General features: G+C 38.5%; 1 protein-coding gene across 9 annotated transcripts in view; it reads left to right on the forward strand.

The window, feature by feature from the left end:
• The window catches only part of GRIA4 (glutamate ionotropic receptor AMPA type subunit 4), a 386,291-nt gene that overhangs the window by 301,153 nt on the left and 63,563 nt on the right, over positions 1-21,575 (forward strand). For all 9 annotated transcript variants that reach the window (XM_054592511.1, XM_054592510.1, XM_054592516.1 and 6 more), the window contains 4 exons: positions 257-415; positions 13,710-13,877; positions 15,812-15,916; positions 21,282-21,392. In XM_054592511.1, coding sequence (XP_054448486.1) covers positions 257-415; positions 13,710-13,877; positions 15,812-15,916; positions 21,282-21,392 — 543 coding nt within the window. The remainder of the gene's footprint in view (positions 1-256; positions 416-13,709; positions 13,878-15,811; positions 15,917-21,281; positions 21,393-21,575) is intronic.

A 21,575-nucleotide genomic window follows, 5' to 3' on the forward strand; every position in this document is an offset into this window, starting at 1 on the left:
TTCAGGGGAATTTAAGAAATACTTGTTAAATTAAGTTAAACTGAACTGAAAAACACTCATGTCCTTTCTTATGTATTAGATCTTAAATGACAATGTAATAGCTAAATTGATATAATTGGATCTTCCACCTGTTTCCAATCATCATTTTGTTAGAAATCTAGTTATATATACATATTGGTTATTGATTTTTTACCATTGAACAGCTAAAATGTAATAATGAACTGAATTTAACAAACTGCCATATTGATTTTTATAGGGATTCAAGGATATTTCTCTTGAGAGATTTATACATGGTGGAGCCAACGTTACAGGATTCCAGTTGGTGGATTTTAATACACCTATGGTAACCAAACTAATGGATCGCTGGAAGAAACTTGATCAGAGAGAGTATCCAGGATCTGAGACTCCTCCAAAGGTATTTGTTTGATTTTATCTTATGTATGTTATAGTATTTTTACAATTTAAGGTAGAAAGTTCATGATGCAGTTTTTCTAGTAATATTTTGTCAGACATAGTGTGGCAGATAAAAGCATTTTGTCACTGTCACTGTGTTGCACTAACCCTTAATAATTTCTAAATATCTATATTGAAGAGTAGAATTGGTAGATATTACCTCAAACAGTTGACTATTGTTATTACTTTACATATGAATTTCCATGGAAGATATTGTATGCTTTTCAAAATTTCTTTAACTAAAGATTTCAACTTGAACATTAGTAACTATACCACTCAGGAAAAGAAAATTATATTTTCAAAGTGATTTAAAATGAGTATATAAATTAGAAAATTGGTAGAATTTAAAATGTGCATGTTTCTCAAAGTTTGTCTTTCAAATGAACAGTAAAAGGCCAGGTTTAATTTTTTCAACAGTCATTGCATAATTATGTTACTGATATCTGCAAAGGAAGCTGGTAAATTTCTGATCACAAACACCTTTTCCTACCCTAGAAAGATAGATGACTTTCTTGGATATTGTGCAAATAATGGCATAATGTTTCTTAAGCTCCATCTTAGTGGTTTTGAGCTCCTACATAATGTCATCATCATTTTTAACAATTTTCACTAATCTTTTACTGATCTTTCAGTGATCTTAAAAGAATACTGATCACTAATCTTTTACTAGTGTATTCTAGTTAAATATTTTCAGAGGGAATTCAGAAATTTGAGCCAAGAAAACTACAATCTCACGGTAGAGAGGGTCAGTTTTTCTTTACCTATTAGCTATGTAATTTCCTCTCTGTAATATAAGAATTTGGCTAGTTTTATCATATTTACCACTCTATAGAATGGAATTTCAAAACAAAGCATTTATAAAGTGTCCACTATGTGCCAAGCACTGTAATCCAACCCTTTGGTTTTATAGATTAATAAATCCAAGATATTAAACAGCTATCCCTGAGTCTAGGACCAGGTTTGTGGAATTCTCAGGATCAAATCATGGGCTTCCCAAGTCTCAGATAAATGCTCTGTCTGTTCTATTAAACTACTCCTCATGTTTAGATACCATATATGAATCATTAAAAAGCCAAACATTTTTTCAAGATGGAAATCATCTTCAGAATTAAAAGAAACTTGAGAAGTATTTTAGTCTCTCTATTGCCTTCCGGTACATTCAGAGATAAATCATGCCAAAAGCTCAACTATATTGTGATAATACACAAAGAGAAGAATGTAAGGCTTCCATTTAAATGCATTTTTAATCTAGATGGTTTGCTAGGCAGCATATTCCCTTCATTCTATCACTAATCTATATAGAGACTCTCTTCCCTATGAAACAATCTAATTTCTTCCTTCCTCACACCTTATATTATCAGACTATTATTTGTGTCCACATTTCTTCTGTAAACCATCTGTCAAGTTTTTGTTGCCCTTTGACTTTTTGTAACTAGAATGAGCTGCAAACTTTCTGGCAGAGTTTTGTAGCTCTTTGTGACAATTTTTCATTTCAGTGATAATACTTAGTGTCCACTGTGGCTTTCCTACCTGGACATTTAAATGTCATTAGTCCTCCTTTGCCTATAGTCCATCCCACTGTCTCCTACTTGCTAACCTGTAAATAAACTTATTTATGCCACAGCTGTGGGAATTTTTTATATATTGATATAAATATATATAATGTCCCATCTTTCACAGCTCTTAGCATGATGCTAGGCATACAGTAGCCAATTAATAAATACCGGGGTGGGCATAAATAGGTTTACAGCTGTTCATATGAAAAGTACAATAACAAATAATACAAGAGAAAACTGTGTTTTGTGTACTCACAACTATAAACCCACCTTTTGCCAATCCCTTATATGAAGGCCATTCTCATTATTCACAGTAGTTATGTTCTATAATGCTGTGATGAAGACTGAATGAGTGAACACTGAACCTTTGTTCCTAGGGGAACTATAAGATCAGTTTCCTGCAAGCCTTCTGAACACAACATTTTTATCAGCTGATCAACATATAACACATTTTTTAATAAAACTGCCTTATTTAATACATTTTGATTCACTAACATTGATTTCATGGCCAATAGTTCTATCACCCATGCCTGAACAAAGCTTACCTAACATGTATTTACCCATAAAGCACTCCATGGCTTTCTTGCACTGAGAAACACTAGACAGAACTTCAGCACTACTCTGAGCCATTTTAAACAGTGAAATTATCAGCAAAAAGTACAAAACTGTGAGAAACCTGGCACTACACAGATCACACAAGGACACTTTTATAGCATATGAGAGCTGAAATAGGAAGGCAAGTGTTGCCTTGTCTGCCTGCAGCTGGGAACATGTGCGTTGGGGATCTCAAGTTTTTTTTTTTGTTTGTTTGTTTTTTATTAATTTATTTACTTTTTAAATACATTTGTCTCTGCCTTCCCCCCACCTCTTTCCCTTGCCCCCTCCCACCTTCCCTCCCTCAGCTCTTCCCCTTTGGTTTTGTCCATGAGTCCTTGCTATATGTTCCTTGACTTTCCCCTTCCCTTCCCTGTCCCTGCCTCCCCACTCTTCCCTCTTGTCTCTGTTGATTTCTTTTCCTTTCAGTGTTGCTGGTCATATTTGCCTTGCTTCTTTGCATTGTTGGTTAGGTTCCGCTTATAGGTGAGATCATATGGTATTTGTCTTTCGCCCCCTGGCTTGTTTCGCTTAGCATGATGCTCTCCAGTTCCATCCATGCTGTCGCATAGTTTAGTACTTCTTTTTTTCTTTCTGCTGCGTAGTATTCCATTGTGTATATGTACCATAATTTTTTGATCCAGTCATCTACTGATGGGCATTTAGGTTGCTTCCAACACTTGGCTATTGTAAATTGTGCTGCTATGAACATTGGGGTGCATAGGTTCTTTTGTATTGGCGTTTTGGTGTTCTCAGGGTATAGTCCCAGCAGGGGAATCGCTGGATCAAAAGGCAGTTCCATTTTCAGCTTTCTGAGGAAATTCCACACTGCTTTCCATAGTGGCTGCACCAGTCTGCATTCCCACCAACAGTGGACTAGGGTTCCCTTTTCTCCACAGCCTCGCCAGAACCTGTTGTTTGTGGATCTGTTTATGATGGCCATTCTGGCCGGTGTGAGGTGGTACCTCATGGTGGTTTTGATCTGCATTTCTCTGATGGCTAGTGATGCTGAGCATCCTTTCAAATGCCTCTGGGCCCTCTGTATCTCCTCCTTAGAAAAGCATCTGCCCAGGTCCTTTGCCCATTTTTTGATTGGATCGTTTGTCTTCTTGGAGTAGAGTCGAGTGAGTTCTTTATATATCTTGGAGATCAAACCTCTATCTGATGTATCATTAGCAAATATATTTTCCCATAGAGTTGGTTCCCTTTTCATTTTGCTGATGTCTTCTTTCGCCGTGCAGAAGCTTCTTATTTTGATGAGGTCCCACTTGTTTATTCTTTCCTTTGTGTCCCTTGCTTTAGGAGACATATCAGTGAAAAAATTGCTGTGTGGGATATCTGAGAGTTTCCTGCCAATGTTCTCCTCGAGGACTTTGATGGTGTTGCGACTTATATTTAAGTCTTTTATCCATCTTGAGTTTATTTTTGTGTATGGTGTCAGCTGAGGATCCAATTTCAATTTTTTGCATGTAGCCGTCCAGCTCTCCCAACACCATTTGTTGAAGAGGCTGTTATTGCTCCATTTTATGCTTCTGCCCCCTTTGTTGAATATTAGATGTCCATAGAGACCTGGGCTTATTTCTGGGCTTCCTATTCTGTTCCACTGGTCTATGGGTCTGTTCTTGTGCCAGTACCAGATTGTTTTGAGTATGGTGGCTTTGTAGTAGAGTTTGATTTCTGGTATTATGATCCCTCCTACTTTGTGTTTCTTTCTCAAAATTGCTGTGGCTATTCGGGGTCGTTTATGGTTCCATATAAATTTTTGAAATGTCTGTTCTATTTCTGTGAAATACGTCATTGGTATCTTAATAGCGATTGCATTGAATCTATAAATTGCTTTTGGTAGTATGGACATTTTGAGGATATTAATTCTTCCAATCCATGAGCACGGTATATGCTTCCATTTATTTGTGTCTTCCTTAATTTCTTTTTTCAATCTTGTATAGTTTTCTGCATACAGGTCTTTTGTGTCTTTGGTTAAATTTATCCCTAGGTACTTTATCTTTTTTCGTGCTATATCGAATGGTATATTTTTTCTGATTTCTTCTTCTTCTATTGCATTGCTGGTGTACAAAAACACCTTTGATTTCTGAATGTTGACTTTGTATCCTGCTGTTTTGCCAAATTCACTTATTAGGTTGAGGAGTTTTTTGGTAGAGTCTACAGGGTTCTCTATGTACACTATCATGTCATCTGCAAACAATGATAGTTTTACTTCCTCCTTTCCTATTTGGATGCCTTTTATCCTTTTCTCTTGTCTGACCGCTGTGGCTAGGACTTCCAATACGATGTTGAAAAGAAGCGGTGAGAGCGGACATCCTTGTCGTGTTCCCGATCTTAGTGGGAAAGCTTTTAGTTTTTGCCCATTGAGGATGATGTTGGCTGTAGGTTTTTCATATATGGCCTTTATTACTTTGAGGAATGCCCCATTTATTCCCATTTTGCTGAGTGTTTTGATCATAAATGGGTGCTGTACCTTGTCAAATGCTTTTTCTGCATCTATCGAGATGATCATGTGGTTTTTGTCTTTTCTTTGATTTATGTGGTGTATCACGTTTACTGATTTGCGTATATTGAACCATCCCTGCATCCCGGGGATGAATCCCACTTGATCGCGGTGGATAATCTTTTGAATGTATTGCTGGATGCGGTTTGCCAATATTTTGTTGAGGATTTTAGCATCTATGTTCATCAGCGAAATTGGCCTGTAGTTTTCTTTCTTTGTAGGGTCTTTATCTGGTTTTGGGATCAGAGTGATGCTGGCCTCATAGAAGGAGTCTGGGAGTCTTCCCTCCTCTTGGATGTTTTGGAATAGTCTGAGAAGGACAGGGGTTAGCTCTTCCTTAAATGTTTTGTAAAATTCTCCTGGGAAACCGTCTGGCCCTGGGCTTTTGTGTGCTGGGAGTTTCTTGATTACTGCTTCAATTTCCCCAGCTGTTATCGGTCTGTTCAGGCTTTGTGTTTCTTCCTCCTTCAGTGTTGGAAGATTATACTTTTCTAAAAATTTGTCCATTTGATCAAGATTTTCAAATTTCTTGGCATATAATTGTTCATAATAGTTTCTGATGATCATTTGTATTTCTGTGGTATCCGTTGTTATTTCTCCTCTTTCATTTCTGATATTATTAATTTGGGTCCTCTCCCTTTTTGTCTTGATGAGTCTGCTTAAAGGCTTGTCAACTTTATGAATCTTTTCAAAGAACCAGCTTCTGGATGGGTTGATCCTTTGAATTGTTCTTTTTGTCTCTATGTCATTCAATTCTGCTCTAATCTTGACTATTTCCTTCCTTCTACTTGCTCTGGGATTTATTTGTTGTTGTTTCTCCAGTTCTTGAAGTTGCAGTGTTAGGTCTTTTATTTGAAATGTTTCTATCTTTTTAAGGTAAGCCTGTATTGCTATGAACTTCCCCCCTCAGGACCGCCTTTGCTGTGTCCCATAGGTTTTGGACAGTTGTCTGTTCATTTTCATTTGTTTCCAGAAATTTTTTGATTTCTTCTCTTATCTCATTATTGACCCATTCATTGTTTAATAGTGTACTGTTCAGTCTCCATGAGTTTCCAAGTTTTTGAAGTTTCTCTTTGAGGTTGATTTCCAGTTTCAAGGCTTTGTGGTCTGAGAAAAAGTTTGGTATTATTTCAATTTTCCTGAATTTGCTGAGGCTTGCTTTGTGTCCTATCATGTGGTCTATCTTTGAAAAACTGCCATGAGCATTTGAAAAGAATGTGTATTTTTCTTCTTTGGGACGTAAGGTTCTATATATGTCAGTTAAGTCTCTTTGATTCAGTGTGTCATTCAGCGCCATGATATGTTTATTAATGTTTTGTTTGGAAGATCTGTCCATTTTTGACAGTGGGGTGTTGAAATCCCCTACTATCAGTGTGTTGCTGTCTATATCTTTTTTGAAGTCATCCAACAATTTCCTTATAAACTTGGGGGCTCCTATATTGGGAGCATATAAGTTTACAATGTTGATGTCTTCTTGATAGATTCTTCCTTTAAGTATGATAAAGTGCCCCTCTGGGTCTCTCTTTATGGCCTTTGCTTTGAAATCGACTTTGTCTGATACAAGTATGGCAACGCCAGCCTTTTTCTCATGTCCATTTGCTTGGAATATTATTTTCCATCCCTTTACTTTCAATCTGTGTAGGTCTTTTGCTCTGAGGTGGGTCTCTTGTAGGCAGCATATGTGTGGGTCATGTTTTCTTATCCACTCAGCTACCCTGTGTCTTTTGATTGGGGCATTTAGTCCATTCACATTGAGAGATATTACTGATAGAAACTTACTCATCTTTTCTCTTTGGACTTGTGTTCCTCTCTGTCTCATTCTTTTCCTTCATCTGCTTAAACCAGTCCCCTTAGCATATCTTGGAGTGCTGGTTTGGTAGAGATGTATTCTTTTAGCTTTCTTCTGTCTGGGAAACTCCGTATTTCTCCTTCTATTTTAATGGAGAGCCTAGCTGGGTAGAGCAGCCTTGGCTGTAGGCCCTTGCTTTTCATGGCTTGGAATATTTGTTGCCATTCCCTTCTGGCTTGGAGTGTTTCTGTTGAGAAGTCAGCTCCTAGGCGTATCGGGGCCCCCTTGTATGTTACTTTCTCCTTCTCCCTTGCTGCCTTGAGGATTCTCTCTTTGTCTTTGACATTTGCCATTTTAACGATGATGTGTCTTGGAGTGGACCTCCTTGGGTCCCTCTTGAGTGGGGTCCTCTGTGCCTCCTGGATCCATGAGAGCCTTTCTCTCCTCAAATTAGGGAAATTTTCCATCATTACTTTTTCGAGGAGGTTCTCTATTCCTTGCTCCTCTTCTTCTCCTTCTGGTATCCCTATTATATGGATATTATTGTGTTTCAGGTTGTCCTGCATTTCCCTAAATGCCTCTTCATTCTTTTTGAGCTGTTTTTCCATTTCTTGTTCTTTCTGGGAGCTTTTTTCTACCTTGTCCTCCATCTCACTGATTCGATCCTCGGCTTCATCCAGCCTGCTTTGGATTCCTTCTACTGTGTTCTTCAATTCAGAAATGGTATTCTTCATATCCTCTTGTGTCTTCCTGATAGTTTCTATGTCCTTTTCCAGGCTGATATAGTTTGCTGTAAGATCCTGATAGTTTCTCTGCAGTTTCTCATAGATATCTTTGAGCTGGCTGAGCTCATTGAGCTTCCTTAGAACCATTGTTTTGAATTCCATATCTGATAGTTTCCTTGCCTCTATTTCATTTAGCTCTCTCTGTGGGTAGTCCCCTTTTCCACTCCTTTGAGGGGAACTTCTTTTTCTTCCCATTTTTGTGAGAGTCTGTTAAGTATTTTTGTCCTTTACTTTTCTTTCTGGGCTTGCCTCTGATGATGTCAGTTGTTGACCCTATAGGGCCTTGGGTTGTTTGTTTGAGCCTTTCAGGAGTCTAATGCCTGTGTCTGACTCCTGCTTGGAGCAGCTCTGTGACCCCTTCGGTCAGGGCTGGGCTATATTTTGGGATCTCTCTGCGCTCTCACGCGGGCTCCTTGAGCGCGTTCCCAGCGCGGCCGGGTCCCCCACCTGCCTGGGCTCGCATGTGTTTGCCCCAGACCAGGGGGCTTATTCGCGACCTCCCGCATTCATCTGGCCTCCCTGGCACGCGAGCTTCGCGGCACTGGTCAGTTTAGGGTCTTCTATTGTGTGTTTTCCCCGCTTTTGGCTCTTTGGGTGCGTTGCTTGCCCTCGCCAAATGGGGACTACGGAAATGGGAGGAAATCAGCTCTAGGACTCTCCGGTTAATCCTGTTTCTGGTCTCTCCTCCAGGGACTCTGGGCAGCTCTACTTATTTTGTGGGCCGCTCCGCAATCACGGCTGGTAGGTCAATTTACGCCTGCCCTTGCCCCTCTGTGCAATCCCTCGCAGGCCGTATGGGTGCCAATCTGTGTGAGGCCTTGCCAGCAGGTGCAAGCGTTCGCCAGCCCGCGTGGGTCACACACACACTCGCCAACCCTCGCCAGTCACTTGGCACAAATGTGCGCGCCTGCTCTGGGTGTTTTGGGGGTGTCTATGTTTGCTTTTCAGCTTTTGGCTCTTTGGGGGTGTGGCCTCTCCCCACGCAATGGAGACTACTGCAAGGAGAAGGAGTCGGGACTCCCCGGTTCCTCCTCCCGTTCTTTCCCCAATGCCTCCGTTTCTAGTCTCCCCTCAGGGGCCTCTGGGCAGTTCTGTGACCCCTTCGGCCAAGGATCCAACCCCTGTGCGGACTGCGTTTCAATCGCAGGCAGTCTGGTTCATGCGCGCCCCGCTTCTGCCTCTTTGGGGTCGCGCCTTTCCAGCCCACAATGGAGACTACAGAACAGGGAGGGAGTCGGGACTCCCCGGTTCCTCCTCCCGTTCTTTCCCCAACGCCTCTGTCTCCAGTCTCTCCTCAAGGCTCTCCCAGACAGTCTGCACTCAGCCCCGTAGCTCACAGGTGTACAAGCTCTGTGCGGAGCGCACAAAAGGCAGGTTAATTGATTCCCTTATGCCTGAGCGAGATGGTAGCTGCAGAGTGGGAGGTGCGTTATCACCCGGGCTCCACCGGCCGCAGAGTCAGTTTTCTTCACAAAGTTTTCCTCACCAGTCTTTTCCCAGGCACCAGCCCACCCTGCTGCCGCCTCTACCCAGCGATCAAGGAGGGTGGCTGCCACTGCAACTTTTGCGTTGGCCCTTTAAATGTCTTTTTGCATCCCCAGCCACCTGTCTCTGGCAGAGAGCACCCCTAAGCTTTTTGGGGTTGCGTTTTGTCTGTATTTTCTCGGCTTTAGCTGCTGTAGTTTACGGGTCCCTGTTTATGATTCAGACCCCGTTCTTCTCGGGGGGAGCTAACTGGCCCTTTCAATGTCCCTCTGGTGCCAGTGCCCGTGGGCACCAGCCCACCCTCTCAAGCCTCCACCGCAATTCTCACCCGTGGGGATGTGTGAGAGTCGAATCCACTGTCCGCGGCACCAAGGCTCCTCTCCCACTATCGCTCCACTGCTTTCCAGGTGATTACTCCATTATTTAGTTGCAATTCCAGTTTGGTTTGGGGAGGAGGTCAGCGTGACTCCCTTTCACTCCTCCGCCATCTTTCCCCCTCAGATCGGGATCTCACGTTTTCACCACACTACACACACCTGCGAGTGACCTGTCATGATGATTGATTCAGGGATTACAAATTTTAGCAAGTAGGAATATTTGCAAATATTAAATCCATGAATAATGAGAATTATATGTACTTAATTAAATTATACTTGATATTTTTAGTGTCTCAATCAAGATTTAAAGCATAATTTCTGATTTTGTCATGCTCTGCCTTTAAAAAAAATCTGACATAAAGGTTTTCCACAATATATGTCTCTTAAGCCTTCCCAGTTATATGTCACTCTGCTCCATTTCTAGCCAGAAAAAAATTAACTGTCCTAAAATTTTCCATATCTTAGTCCCTGTGCTCTTGATCCACTTAGGCTGTCATCCACCTTCATTTCCACCTGCCCAAGCCTTTATCTTGACCTCACTTTCTCTCTGAAGCCTTTCTTAGTCCTCTGGCAAATATGATCCTTGTCTTCTTTGTGATCATCCTCATATTTAATTGTGTACTTTTCACCAAGGACTCACCATAATCATTTGTTTATTGGGCTGGCCAAAGCATTCATTAATTTTGTTTTGTTTTTCTTCTGTAAGATGGTTCTAGTAGCACTTAGTTATTCTTAACTTCATTTGAAACAATTTTGTTAGATTGTATTATAACTACTGTCATTTCCGCATGCATTTAAAAAAAATCAAAATTGGTAAATTTATGTGTAGCCATTTTAATGTTGAAGATGGAAGAAAATATGCAACAAGTGCAACTGAAACACCAAAAAAGATTTGTGCAGTGTATGGCGAAGGTGCTGTGACTGATTGAACGTGTCAAAAGTGGTTTGTGAAATTTTGTGTCAGAGGTTTCTCGCTGGATGACGCTCCATGGTTGGGTATAACAGTTGGAGTTCATACTGATCAAATCAAAACGTTAATTGAGAACAATCAATGTTATACCACATGGGACATACTCAAAATACCCAAATCAAGCATTGAAAATCATTTGCACCAGCTTGGTTATGTTAATTGCTTTGATGTTTGGGTTCTGTTTTAGTTAATTGAAAAATAACCTTCTTGACCATGTTTCCACATGTGATTCTCTATGTAATGAAAACATCCCATTTGTAAACAAATTGTGACAGGTGATGAAAAATGGGTATTTCACAATAATGTGAAACGGAAAAGATCATGAGGCAAGTAAAATGAACCACCACCAACCACAGCAAAAGCTGTGGTTTTTTCCAAAAACCGTTCTTCATCCGAAGAAGGTGTTGTGTATATGATGGAATTGGAAGGGAGACCTGAATTATGAGTTCCTTCTGGAAAACCAAATGATTAATTCCAATAAGTACTGCTCCCAATTAGACCAATTAAAAACAGCATACAATGAGAAACGTTCAGAATTCATCAACAGAAAATGTAGTCTTCCATCAGGATAACAAAAGACCACATGGTTCTTTGATGACCAGGCAAAAACTGTTACAGCTTGGGAAGTTCTGATTCATTCGCTGTACTCACCGGACATTGCACCTTCAAATTTCCATTTATTTCAGTCTTTACAAAATTCTCTTAGTGGAAAAAATTTCAATTCCCTGAAAGACTGCAAAAGGTACCTGGAAGAGTTCTTTTCTCAAAAAGATGAAAAGTTTTGGGAAGATGGACTTATGAAGTTGCCTGAAAGATGGCAGAAGGTAGTGGAACAAAATGGTGAATATGTTGTTCAATAAAGTTATTGGTGAAAATGAAAAAATGTGTCTTGTTTTTACTTTAAAACCAAATGAACATTTTGGCCAACCCAATACTTACTGTTTCAAGTCTATAAATGCTTTTGGGCAATAACCATATATTATGCATTTTTGTAATCCAGTGTCTAGCACATTTTTCATAGAGCTCTCAAAACTACCACAGGGTTTTTTGAGGGGAGGAGGGGGAAGTTGCTTTGTTTTGTGTTCCACAGCTGAAAACTGTGCTCCACATTCCCGTAAAACTAAGAGTAGCAGAATGAGAATTCTTCTAGTTCTTTCTCCTCAAAACCTTTACTCTTGTTACTGCCCTATGATTCTGCCAAACTCTCTTGTTATCTACAAACCTTGGTAAACAGAACTCATGTCACCATTCGAACCACTGGTTAAAGCAGTAAATATCTCTAGGCCAAGACCTAGTCTTACCCTGCCTAAAATGAAGTAAGTGTTCATTTAATGAGAATTTTATAGATGCCACCCAGAAGTGTGTGTGCCCAAAAATATGATTTCTTGAACTTTAGCACAATAAGATATGTGGATAAAAGGTAAATCCTTTGGAAAGGTAAAACTTCTTTCCATCTACCATCTCAGTGACCTGTCAAAAGTCTTTGCTCCTCTGGCTGAATATCTGCAGTGCTCTGCTCCCTCAGTATGATATCTCCTCTTTTTTATAATTCACCTGTTTCACAGGAAGGGGTGGACTTTTTAAAGCACAGTAAGTGTATTTGCTCTTTGGTGCCATGTCTTCTCAGATATTTTCCCCCTATTAAAACAAGTAACAATGGCCATTTTTTTTTTGGTCTTCTCTTGATCCTAAAATACTAGCATTGTATTTTTCTCTTGCCTTTTGTCTTTAGCAAGTTCTATTTTATTTTGTTTTTATTTTCTTGCTCTACCAAAAGATGATTTGAAGGCTTCCTCTACTCAAAGATACATTGTTCTAGGCAGCATTCATTTCTGGTTTATCACCTTGCTTTAACACCTTAATTTCCTTCAGCCAGCCCATCCCAGTTGTGAGGGCCTCTGCCTACCCTTAAGCCTATTTTGTCGTGTCCTTGAGGAATGTGTAGCAAGGCTCTGAATTTACAAGTCTCACACATATCTTTCTGATGAAGCTTTTTAAATCAGGTTCTCTACCACTGAAAGATTCATTGTTAGAATTTATATTCTTTAGCTTACCTATATTTTAGTTCTCTGTCATGGAATGCCAGCTCCTATGTCTAAGAGTTATATTGCCTAAGCTTACTTTCTATAGTTCAATTTTTATATTACTTTTCTTTGTTTACAAGCAGCAAATCATGGAGATCATCTTTTATATTATTGAGTACAAAACTACTCTTAACTCATTTAGAATGTGTTAGTCATGTAGAATTGACCATATGGAATTCCTGAAGGAGATCATGTTGCTTTTTGTCATGATTGGCAGCTGATGTTCTGCCAGGCTTCAAAAACTAGTGCCATGTTTTCCATGTGATTAAGAATTCTCTGGTCAAACTCTACAAGGATTCCCTGTTTTGTTTTGGTTTTCCTCAGGTTTTCATCACTTCCTCTCCTAACCTTAATAATCTTTTCAAGAGGGCTTTGTCTTTTCTCAAAGAGAAGCATTGGGAAATTATCAAAAAGTAGATATTCTATACCTCACTTCTCCACTTTGATCCTAGTTATGATGGGAACTTAGAGAAATGGTTTAACCTTCCTGAGCATACTCAACAGGTATGGACATAACAATACTCATTCCTATTTAGCACAGTGACCAGAGCAAACACATATGTTAAATTTTAAGTAGATGCTTTTTCTGGCATCCAACTTCTGAATAACAATAAACATTCCCACTCATTCTTCTGAGGGACTGAATAAACATATACATTTGATGTCAATAAACATAGATTAAATGAAGGAACCCTGCTAGGCATTTTGAAAGAGGAAGAGTAAGACACCCCAGCCCTCCTGAGGCTCAACCACACAACAAGCTACAAGGTATTTAGCTATAGATACTTCAGTGTTTCTAATTAGGCATAACAGAAAGATCTTGTCTAAAGGTCTGGTTTCTTCCAACTGTTGGACAACTGTTCTTTAGAATGTCTGCTTTTCAGTACATGTTTTCTCTTTTTTCAATCAGAGTCATAAGATTTGGTATATGGCCTTTGTAATGAAGTGATAATAGAAATTTCTGAAGCTAGAGGCAAATAATTATCATTAATTTAACTGCGTTTCAGATAGGCTGGTGCTTTATATCATAAGCCCACAGAGCCTCTAGGCTATTCATAATGATTGATAAGATTTTAACATTTACAATTATAATTGCTTTAATTTTGTTAGTACACATCTGCCCTGACTTATGATGGAGTGCTTGTGATGGCTGAAACTTTTCGAAGTCTTAGAAGGCAGAAAATTGATATTTCAAGGAGAGGAAATGCTGGGGATTGTTTGGCGAATCCTGCTGCTCCATGGGGCCAGGGAATTGACATGGAGAGAACACTCAAGCAGGTAACTCACAATTTGTTTTAAATTCAATGTATTTCATACTTCTTTTTAAGTGAGTTATTCAAGAAAACAGAATAAATTATCTGAAAATAAATATATACAAGGTCTGTTCAGAAAGTATCCAACCATGTAATATGAAAAACAGAGACATTTATTAAAGAAGATACAAGAAACATTGTTCATAGGACAATGATGCCTCAGGCTCCTTTATAGTAGGTACCTGAGGACCTCACAGAGTCTCTCAATCACCATCAGCTGCCCCTTTGTACTTTCCTGAATCTCATTGATGGTCAGAAATCTCTTCCCTTTTGAAGGTGATTTAGTTTGGAGAAAAGCCAGAAGTCACAGGGCACCAGATATGGGCTGTAGGGGGTCTGAGTCACCTGGATGATTTGATGTTTCAACAAAAAATTCTGCACGAGACATGATGCACGAGTGGGTGCATTGTCGTGATGAAGCTGCCAATCACCAGTTGCCCATAGCTGTGGCCTTCTGAATCATCCATAGTTTCCACGGAGGAATGTTCAAGCTTAATGCAAAATTTGATGCAGAGTCATTGTTCTACTCACTCGGTCATTTTGAATGTTGATGGCCACACAGTATACATGCTCACATAACAGTCTCTCCCACTCCCACTCATTAGTACAGTGAAATCATCATTGTTCACACATGTACATTCAATCAGTCCACTCTTTTTGGCTGCCAGGCTATATCTACATTGTGCAAACTGTTCTCATTATATTAACAATGCCTGGATTTTTTCATTGTCTGTAAATACACAGACAGACATTATGTATATTTAATAATTGCCAATTTAATATATTAAACCATTATCATTTTTGAGACATTTCTAAAAAATAATACTGGGTAGAATACTGGTGTTTATATCCTATGTACATGTTTAATCAGGATAAGCTAGGTTATGCTGTACTAATAAACAACCCCAAGTTCCAGTGGTTACAACCATGAAAGAGTGGCTCCCACTCACATACACACACACTAAATTAGCAGGGATACTGCTTATTGTAATCACCCAGGGGCCCTGGCTGACAGAGCAGCTACCATCTTGAATGTTACAAAGATAAATAAAGTTGTGAGGAGGTTTCAAACTGACAATTAAGCTCTGGACCTGTAGTGGCACTCATCTCATTTGTTTATGAATCATTTATCAGAGAGAGTCACGAAACCTCACTAATCACAAGGGGTTCAGGAAGTACAAGTTTGCCTGAGGCCCAGAATGGAGAAGAACCACAAATATTTGGCAAGCACTACTAATGACTACCTCAGTAGATCTTTAAATTGCCGTGCAACCTCAGATTCAATAATTTCTTTATTATTATCTTTTATGGTTATACTAACATTAATTTTCAAATGTTTAATATGTTTATATTTTTAATATTACATTTTAAATGTTCTAAAATGCCATGAGTTCAGAAAATGTTACATAAAAATTAATAAAGTGTGGAATAAAATACATGTGCATATTTTCAAGATATATTTATATTTTGAATCTTCATTTCAATGTTAACAATGAGAAATATTATTTGGTGGAGTTATCAGGGTTATTTATTATGTGAATCAATGGATAAAACTGAAAAGTAACTGCAAACAAACCATACTTCCATTCCTATACACAATACTTCAATACTGAGAAATATTCTGTCAATTAAAATGGAAAATTTATAATATAAAAAAACAAATGAAACATATTCATCTTCCTGGTGTATAGTAGAACTGCTTATATATTCCTCTGATGTTTCTTTTTTAGATTCTATCCCAGTAGCTGAAATACCCCATGGTGTTTCAGTGAGTTGCTTATAGTTTCTGGTTCCACACCCAAATGTAGTCATAAACCTAGCAGATGACGTTGAGATTTCCATAAATGAAATGGCAAATAAACACATGTTTGTTTGTTTGTTTGTTTCTTTTATTTCTAGGTTCGAATTCAAGGGCTGACAGGGAATGTTCAGTTTGACCACTACGGGCGTAGGGTCAATTACACAATGGATGTGTTTGAGTTGAAGAGCACAGGACCTAGAAAGGTGAGCCACACTCGAACTGTTTTCCTACTTTGCATTGATATTTTTCAAAGTTTATAGATGAAAGGTAACTGGTTATTCTACATTTTTAATGTGTATACTTACAAATAGTATTTTCTTGATAATTTATGTTAAAATAAATTTTCGTGTCATGCATCATATAACATATTTAATCATGTGCAAAAGCTGAAACAAACTACAGTGTCCAATACAAATAATGCTCCTTTTTTATATCACAAAATCTCTTATTACAAAATCATAAGCATGTAATTCTGTCACATAACAATATCCCACTCACGTATACCATATGACATTTTTGGTGAAATGTTCAAATTAAAACTATAAATTACTATACCCATATTATTACCCTACCAACCACACTCAAGCAGGCCCTGGGTCTCCGGACCCTGTATGTAATTTATACACTCTTTACATCTTTGTCAGAAATGGAAGCAGTATATTTTTTAAAGGCTTAGCAAATTAAAAGGCTCCACAAAATAAAATTCATCCTGCAAGAAAACACAGTGCCTCCATGCAATCATTTGTAAAAACAACAGAGAAAACTGTTTCTAATGTGTGGACATATTTATAACAGGCTGAATATTCTCAAAGTAAACAACTAAACACAATAAAATGAGGAAAGGAGAGAGCAGATAGAAGGATTATTAAGATTAGTGTTACACTGAGGAGGGAGAGAAATACCTAAGACCCTATAACTGAGGGGTCAGGGAGATTGTTGAGGAAGCTCTTTGTGACAGATCCTTGAACTTCAGGAGGTAACTCTGCTGGTCTTATAATGTGACTAAGCATATCAGCAGTGTTCCCAATATGCAAAAAAATGTAAAATGAAGCTGTACCATCCCACCACAGTAATTGGCTATAAATATTTTATTCACATGTATTTAACACAAAAAATTCTTAACATTTTGTTTCTCTAGGATTAGCTAAAATGCTCAAGGAAAGAGATATTCAAATTATTTATCTAAAATCTTTATTTGTTTTATCACTTGGCTGTTTTAAAAAAACTTTCCCAAATATGCTTTCCTCCTTTAATATAATCATGATAGTGACAGTTTGTGAAAAGCCTTCTATGTCACAAGCACAGGACTTGGTGTAATTTAATCCTAACAACCATATAATGTCAGTACTATTACCTTCCTTTTCCAATGAGAAAATTTTGGTCCAGTAGGTCCTGCTTACTTGTTCAAGGCCTGTAAGAGAAAAAAACAAAGTTTTTAATTCAGATATGTCTGACTCCTGAAACTTTCTACATCATTACCTCACCTAAGTAGACCCTGCCCTAAAGGAGTTTATTTTTCTAGAAGGGTAGAATGCAATAAGTTCCATGTGATAGTTACAGAGAAGACATGTGGAAATTCCAAGGAGGAAGAGATCACTTCCAGCTGGAGGAAAACAAATCAAGGAAGGCTGCATGGAAGAGGTGGGATTTAACATTAGCCATAAAGTTAGAGTTTGAATAGGTAGAAATGAAAGAGGCAAGAACGTGGACACAAGTTTCAGAAGGACAATTAAGTCATAAATGGGAATGGCAAAGGCTTTCTGAGCTGTATTTGGCTCTAGTCTTTCATAGTGTGTGCTTCTGCATATTTGTGAGGGAGATTTGGAGCTGCCATGAAAACCTTCTCCAGCTTTTCTGCCTCTTGTGGCATCTCCTTAAGTTCAGGCTGACAGCTACTATAAGGCAGGCTGGAGTCTACCTGATCCAGACCAGGTCAGGCAAGAGATGGACAATAGCCAGGAAGCCAAACTGTGTGGTGGCCTCTTCTAAGGACCCTGCCTGCTGCAAGGGACTGAGACATACGAGCATTCCAATGAGAAATTTAGGGGGTTCCATGTGCACACCTACTTCACCCACTCTGCTAGCTGTGGAGCAGACAGACTACTTCCCAGGCCCCTAGAAACATTGGCAAACGGATGAGCAGAGGTAAAAATAGGCACACCTTCCACCACAAGCCAGATCTTGCAACAGTAGCCATAAGAAGCAGCTTTTTAAAATGAAAAAGACAACTCCATATTTCACCAAACAGTAAGTGCAAAAAGTAAAATGATATTTCTATAAAAGGAAGAATGGAAAAACAGAAGCTGGCAGTAACAAGTGGACTATTTACAGTGCTGAACATTTTCATGACATATTGAACCACACTGGTAAAAAAAAAAAAAAAAAAAAAAAAAGCTTTTTTGAAGTGAAAGTTAAATAGTAATTTGGGAGAGTCAGGAGCGATGCATCTTCACACTCAGCTGACATCTGAGACTCTTAAAAATAAATATGATGTATAAAATTGTGTGGACTCACCTGTCTTCGGTTTTCTGTGGCAATGATCAACTTGGGCATTTGGTCAGGAATAATTAACTTAAAAATGAGCTAATATGAGAAACACTATGCTGGTGAGATTCAGCAGTATGTCTGAAAAGTGAGCAATCATTCCTGCAAATGGAACACTTGCCAGCAAGGGAGTTGTCTTCGGAAATAGATCAGAGTCAACCTATCTGTTGGTCTGACTTCTGTAACAGGGACACAGACTGAGAGTCTCATTAAGCAGAAGCCACAAAGCTCAATCAGAAGTTCCAGTTCTTAACTATAGTAGGATCTTCTTGTCATTCTGGTGGCCCCAGAGGGAACCCTCCAGGACCAAACTTGCATGGTTTCAGGAATTCTTAATTGTAAAAATTATATTTATAAAGCAGGTTATATCCTAGACACAGTACTGGAAAATTAATGTACATTTTTATATTTAATCCTTACAACCACTAAAAAGCAAAATGTATTTTTCTAATTTTATCCAAGGGAGAAGGAAGGCTCAAAGAAACTAAGTAATCTGCTCAGGAATATTCAGCCAGAAAGAGATGGAGCTGCAGCAGAAGCCAAGGCTCACCCAGCCGCAGAGGTCACTCTCTTGACTGCTGAGAAATAGTATGAGTCCCAGGGCCCAATCAGGTTCTTTTTAGGGTTGGAATTAAGCCCTATTTTCTTGAGGACAAGATTGATCAAATCAGCTCTCCAAGAAAACTACTATGAATGGAACAGGGACTCCTCAGTTCCTCAAATCCAGCTCCATTCCCACCTTGCAGGCAAAGTCCACCAAAAATACACAGATGTTTACTGTTCCATTACATTAAAATTAGATTGGCACAAAATTCACCTAATTAATGAAAGAGGCAAGAACGTGGACACAAGTTTCAGAAGGACAATTAAGTCATAAATGGGAATGGCAAAGGCTTTCTGAGCTGTATTTGGCTCTAGTCTTTCATAGTGTGTGCTTCTGCACATTTGTGAGGGAGAAAATTAAAATTAAAATTAAAATTAGATTGTACACAAAATTATTTGAGTACAAAAAAGACAAATATTTTTCTGACACTCTTTGACAGTTTAGTGATTAAAATGCTTCTGTGTTTTTGTTCTAGCATTACAAAACTACTTTTCACCCAATTTCTGTCTCTAGGAAAAATAACTAGTTTTCTGCTCGGGTAAATGAGATCAGGCGTGGGGCAAGGTCTTAGCATATTATAAAATGCTATGGAGAACTAGAGAGAAAAACGCCATGTCATGTAAGGTTCTAGGTCCAAATTTTCAGATTCTTTTCTCTAGGAAGTAAACCCTGTATCACTGCCCATTTAGGATAATCTTACTTTCCAATAAGTCCATGACCCACATGACATCTACCATTAATTAGTCCCACATCATAAACTATGTTGTTTTTTTTTAAGCATAATTGTAAATAGATATAATGCAAATAGACACAGTTGGTTAAAATTTGCTTATTAATTTTCCAATACTCTAAATCATTTATCTTTTGGAGGTAGATAGTTGTGAACCCACAGGTTGTTTTTAAATGCAAAATGCCAGGGTCAGGCCAACATGTGAGGACCCTCCAGGGTCTGTCCCAGATCTGTGGTTATTCTGTTGTGGCAACTCATTAACAAAGAAAAGTTGTCTTTCCTAGAGAATAGGCTGCTGAGATCTGGAGGGAGGCTGCATCTTAATGAAGTGCTAAACTCTAAAACCCATTTTCATGTCACAGAACCGCCATGTGGAAAGGAGAATTAAAAGGAAGCAACTGACATTTTTTTGTTTATTTTTAAGTGCATGTAGGAATTGAGCGATGGTAGGTCTCAAAGGCATACTTGTTTTTAAATTTAACTTTTAAATTAACTTAAAAGCTACGAATGAATGCATATGAACAATTGAGAATATTGCTGAATTCATACACACTCATAATTTTGAATCACACTAAGAATTACAGCAAGCCATATTAATGAAAATTATTTTTCTCATCTATTCTATTATTGAGTTATATCTACAGTATTTGTAAATAATATAGTGCTTCTTTCTGACATGTTAATGCTTATTTTATTTTAATATGTGCACAAACATAAACACAGTTAAGAAACTTGAAGGAAACAAGAGAGACTTCCAAGATATATTAAAACAAATAGTGAGCAGACCAGTGAGCTATTACATACATTTTATGGACACATGAGTTTTATGAACTGCATCCAGAAATTCAAGAAAAAAGTGTTGGCAAGTATTAAAAAAAAACACCCATTTTGGGAGGCTGTGTGGCATAATAACAAAGTATATATGGATTTGATGTCGTAAAGACCTGAGTTTTGCATTCTGGCCTCACTAGAGTATAGCCTTGTGAAAATTTATTTAACATTCTAATATGGGTTCTCATCTCTGAAATATAGATAATAACTGCACTACTTCTACATTTCCTTTGTTTATAAACTTTAAGAAGCATATTTTAAAAGTGCTGAATGCATCCTGGCCAGAGTGGCTCAGTTGGTTGGGCGTTGTCTTGCAAAGCGAAACCTTGTATGTTTGTCCCAGTCAGGGCGCATGCCTGAGTTATGGGTTCAGTCCTGGTTAGGGTGTGTATAAGCGGCAACCGATTGATGTTTCTCTCTCACATGAATGTTTCTCTCTTTTTCTCCCTCTCTTCGTCTCTCTCTAAAAATAAATTAAATCTTTAGAAAGCACTGAGAGCAGGGTCTGTCACAGAGCAAGCAGTCAATACGTGGTAGCTGTCATCTGCATGGATACATAGCCCCCCAACTTTCCTTTAAGACCCCATTAGTTAAGCACTTTATAAAATATCCACATTCCTTTTGAGCAACCCATTCCTAATGTCTTGGGCACTCCATAATTCTAAATGGTAAAGTTGCCATATAATCAGGCAGTATCATTAACATCAAGAAAACTGTCTCATCATCAATTTTAAAAAACTTCCAAACACTTTTATCTACTTTTTAAATTTCTTTTTTAATTAATACTACTCATTGTTCCAATAAGAATCAGAGAAAACTCTTCTAAAATGTGTTTTCATCGATTTTCTCTATTTGACAGGTTGGTTACTGGAACGATATGGACAAACTAGTCTTGATTCAAGATGTACCCACTCTTGGCAATGACACAGCAGCCATTGAGAACAGAACAGTGGTTGTAACCACAATTATGGTAAGTTTTGGTCTATGCTTTCTGCTATTCCGTTTTGTCCACAGGCAGTTTTAATTCCCAGCTGTGGTGAACGGGACAGATGAAAGCAGTGGGGACGCGGGTATTCTGATCCACAAAAGTCCATGAGACTTTAAGTACATTCGTCCTGAGTTTTGACTACATTCAGTACTTTTATTTGTACTA

This window comes from Pteronotus mesoamericanus, unplaced genomic scaffold, assembly GCF_021234165.1.
Source record: "Pteronotus mesoamericanus isolate MK-2021 breed Mesoamerican mustached bat unplaced genomic scaffold, CSHL_Meso_final scaffold_36, whole genome shotgun sequence".
NCBI classification, from domain to species: domain Eukaryota; kingdom Metazoa; phylum Chordata; class Mammalia; order Chiroptera; family Mormoopidae; genus Pteronotus; species Pteronotus mesoamericanus.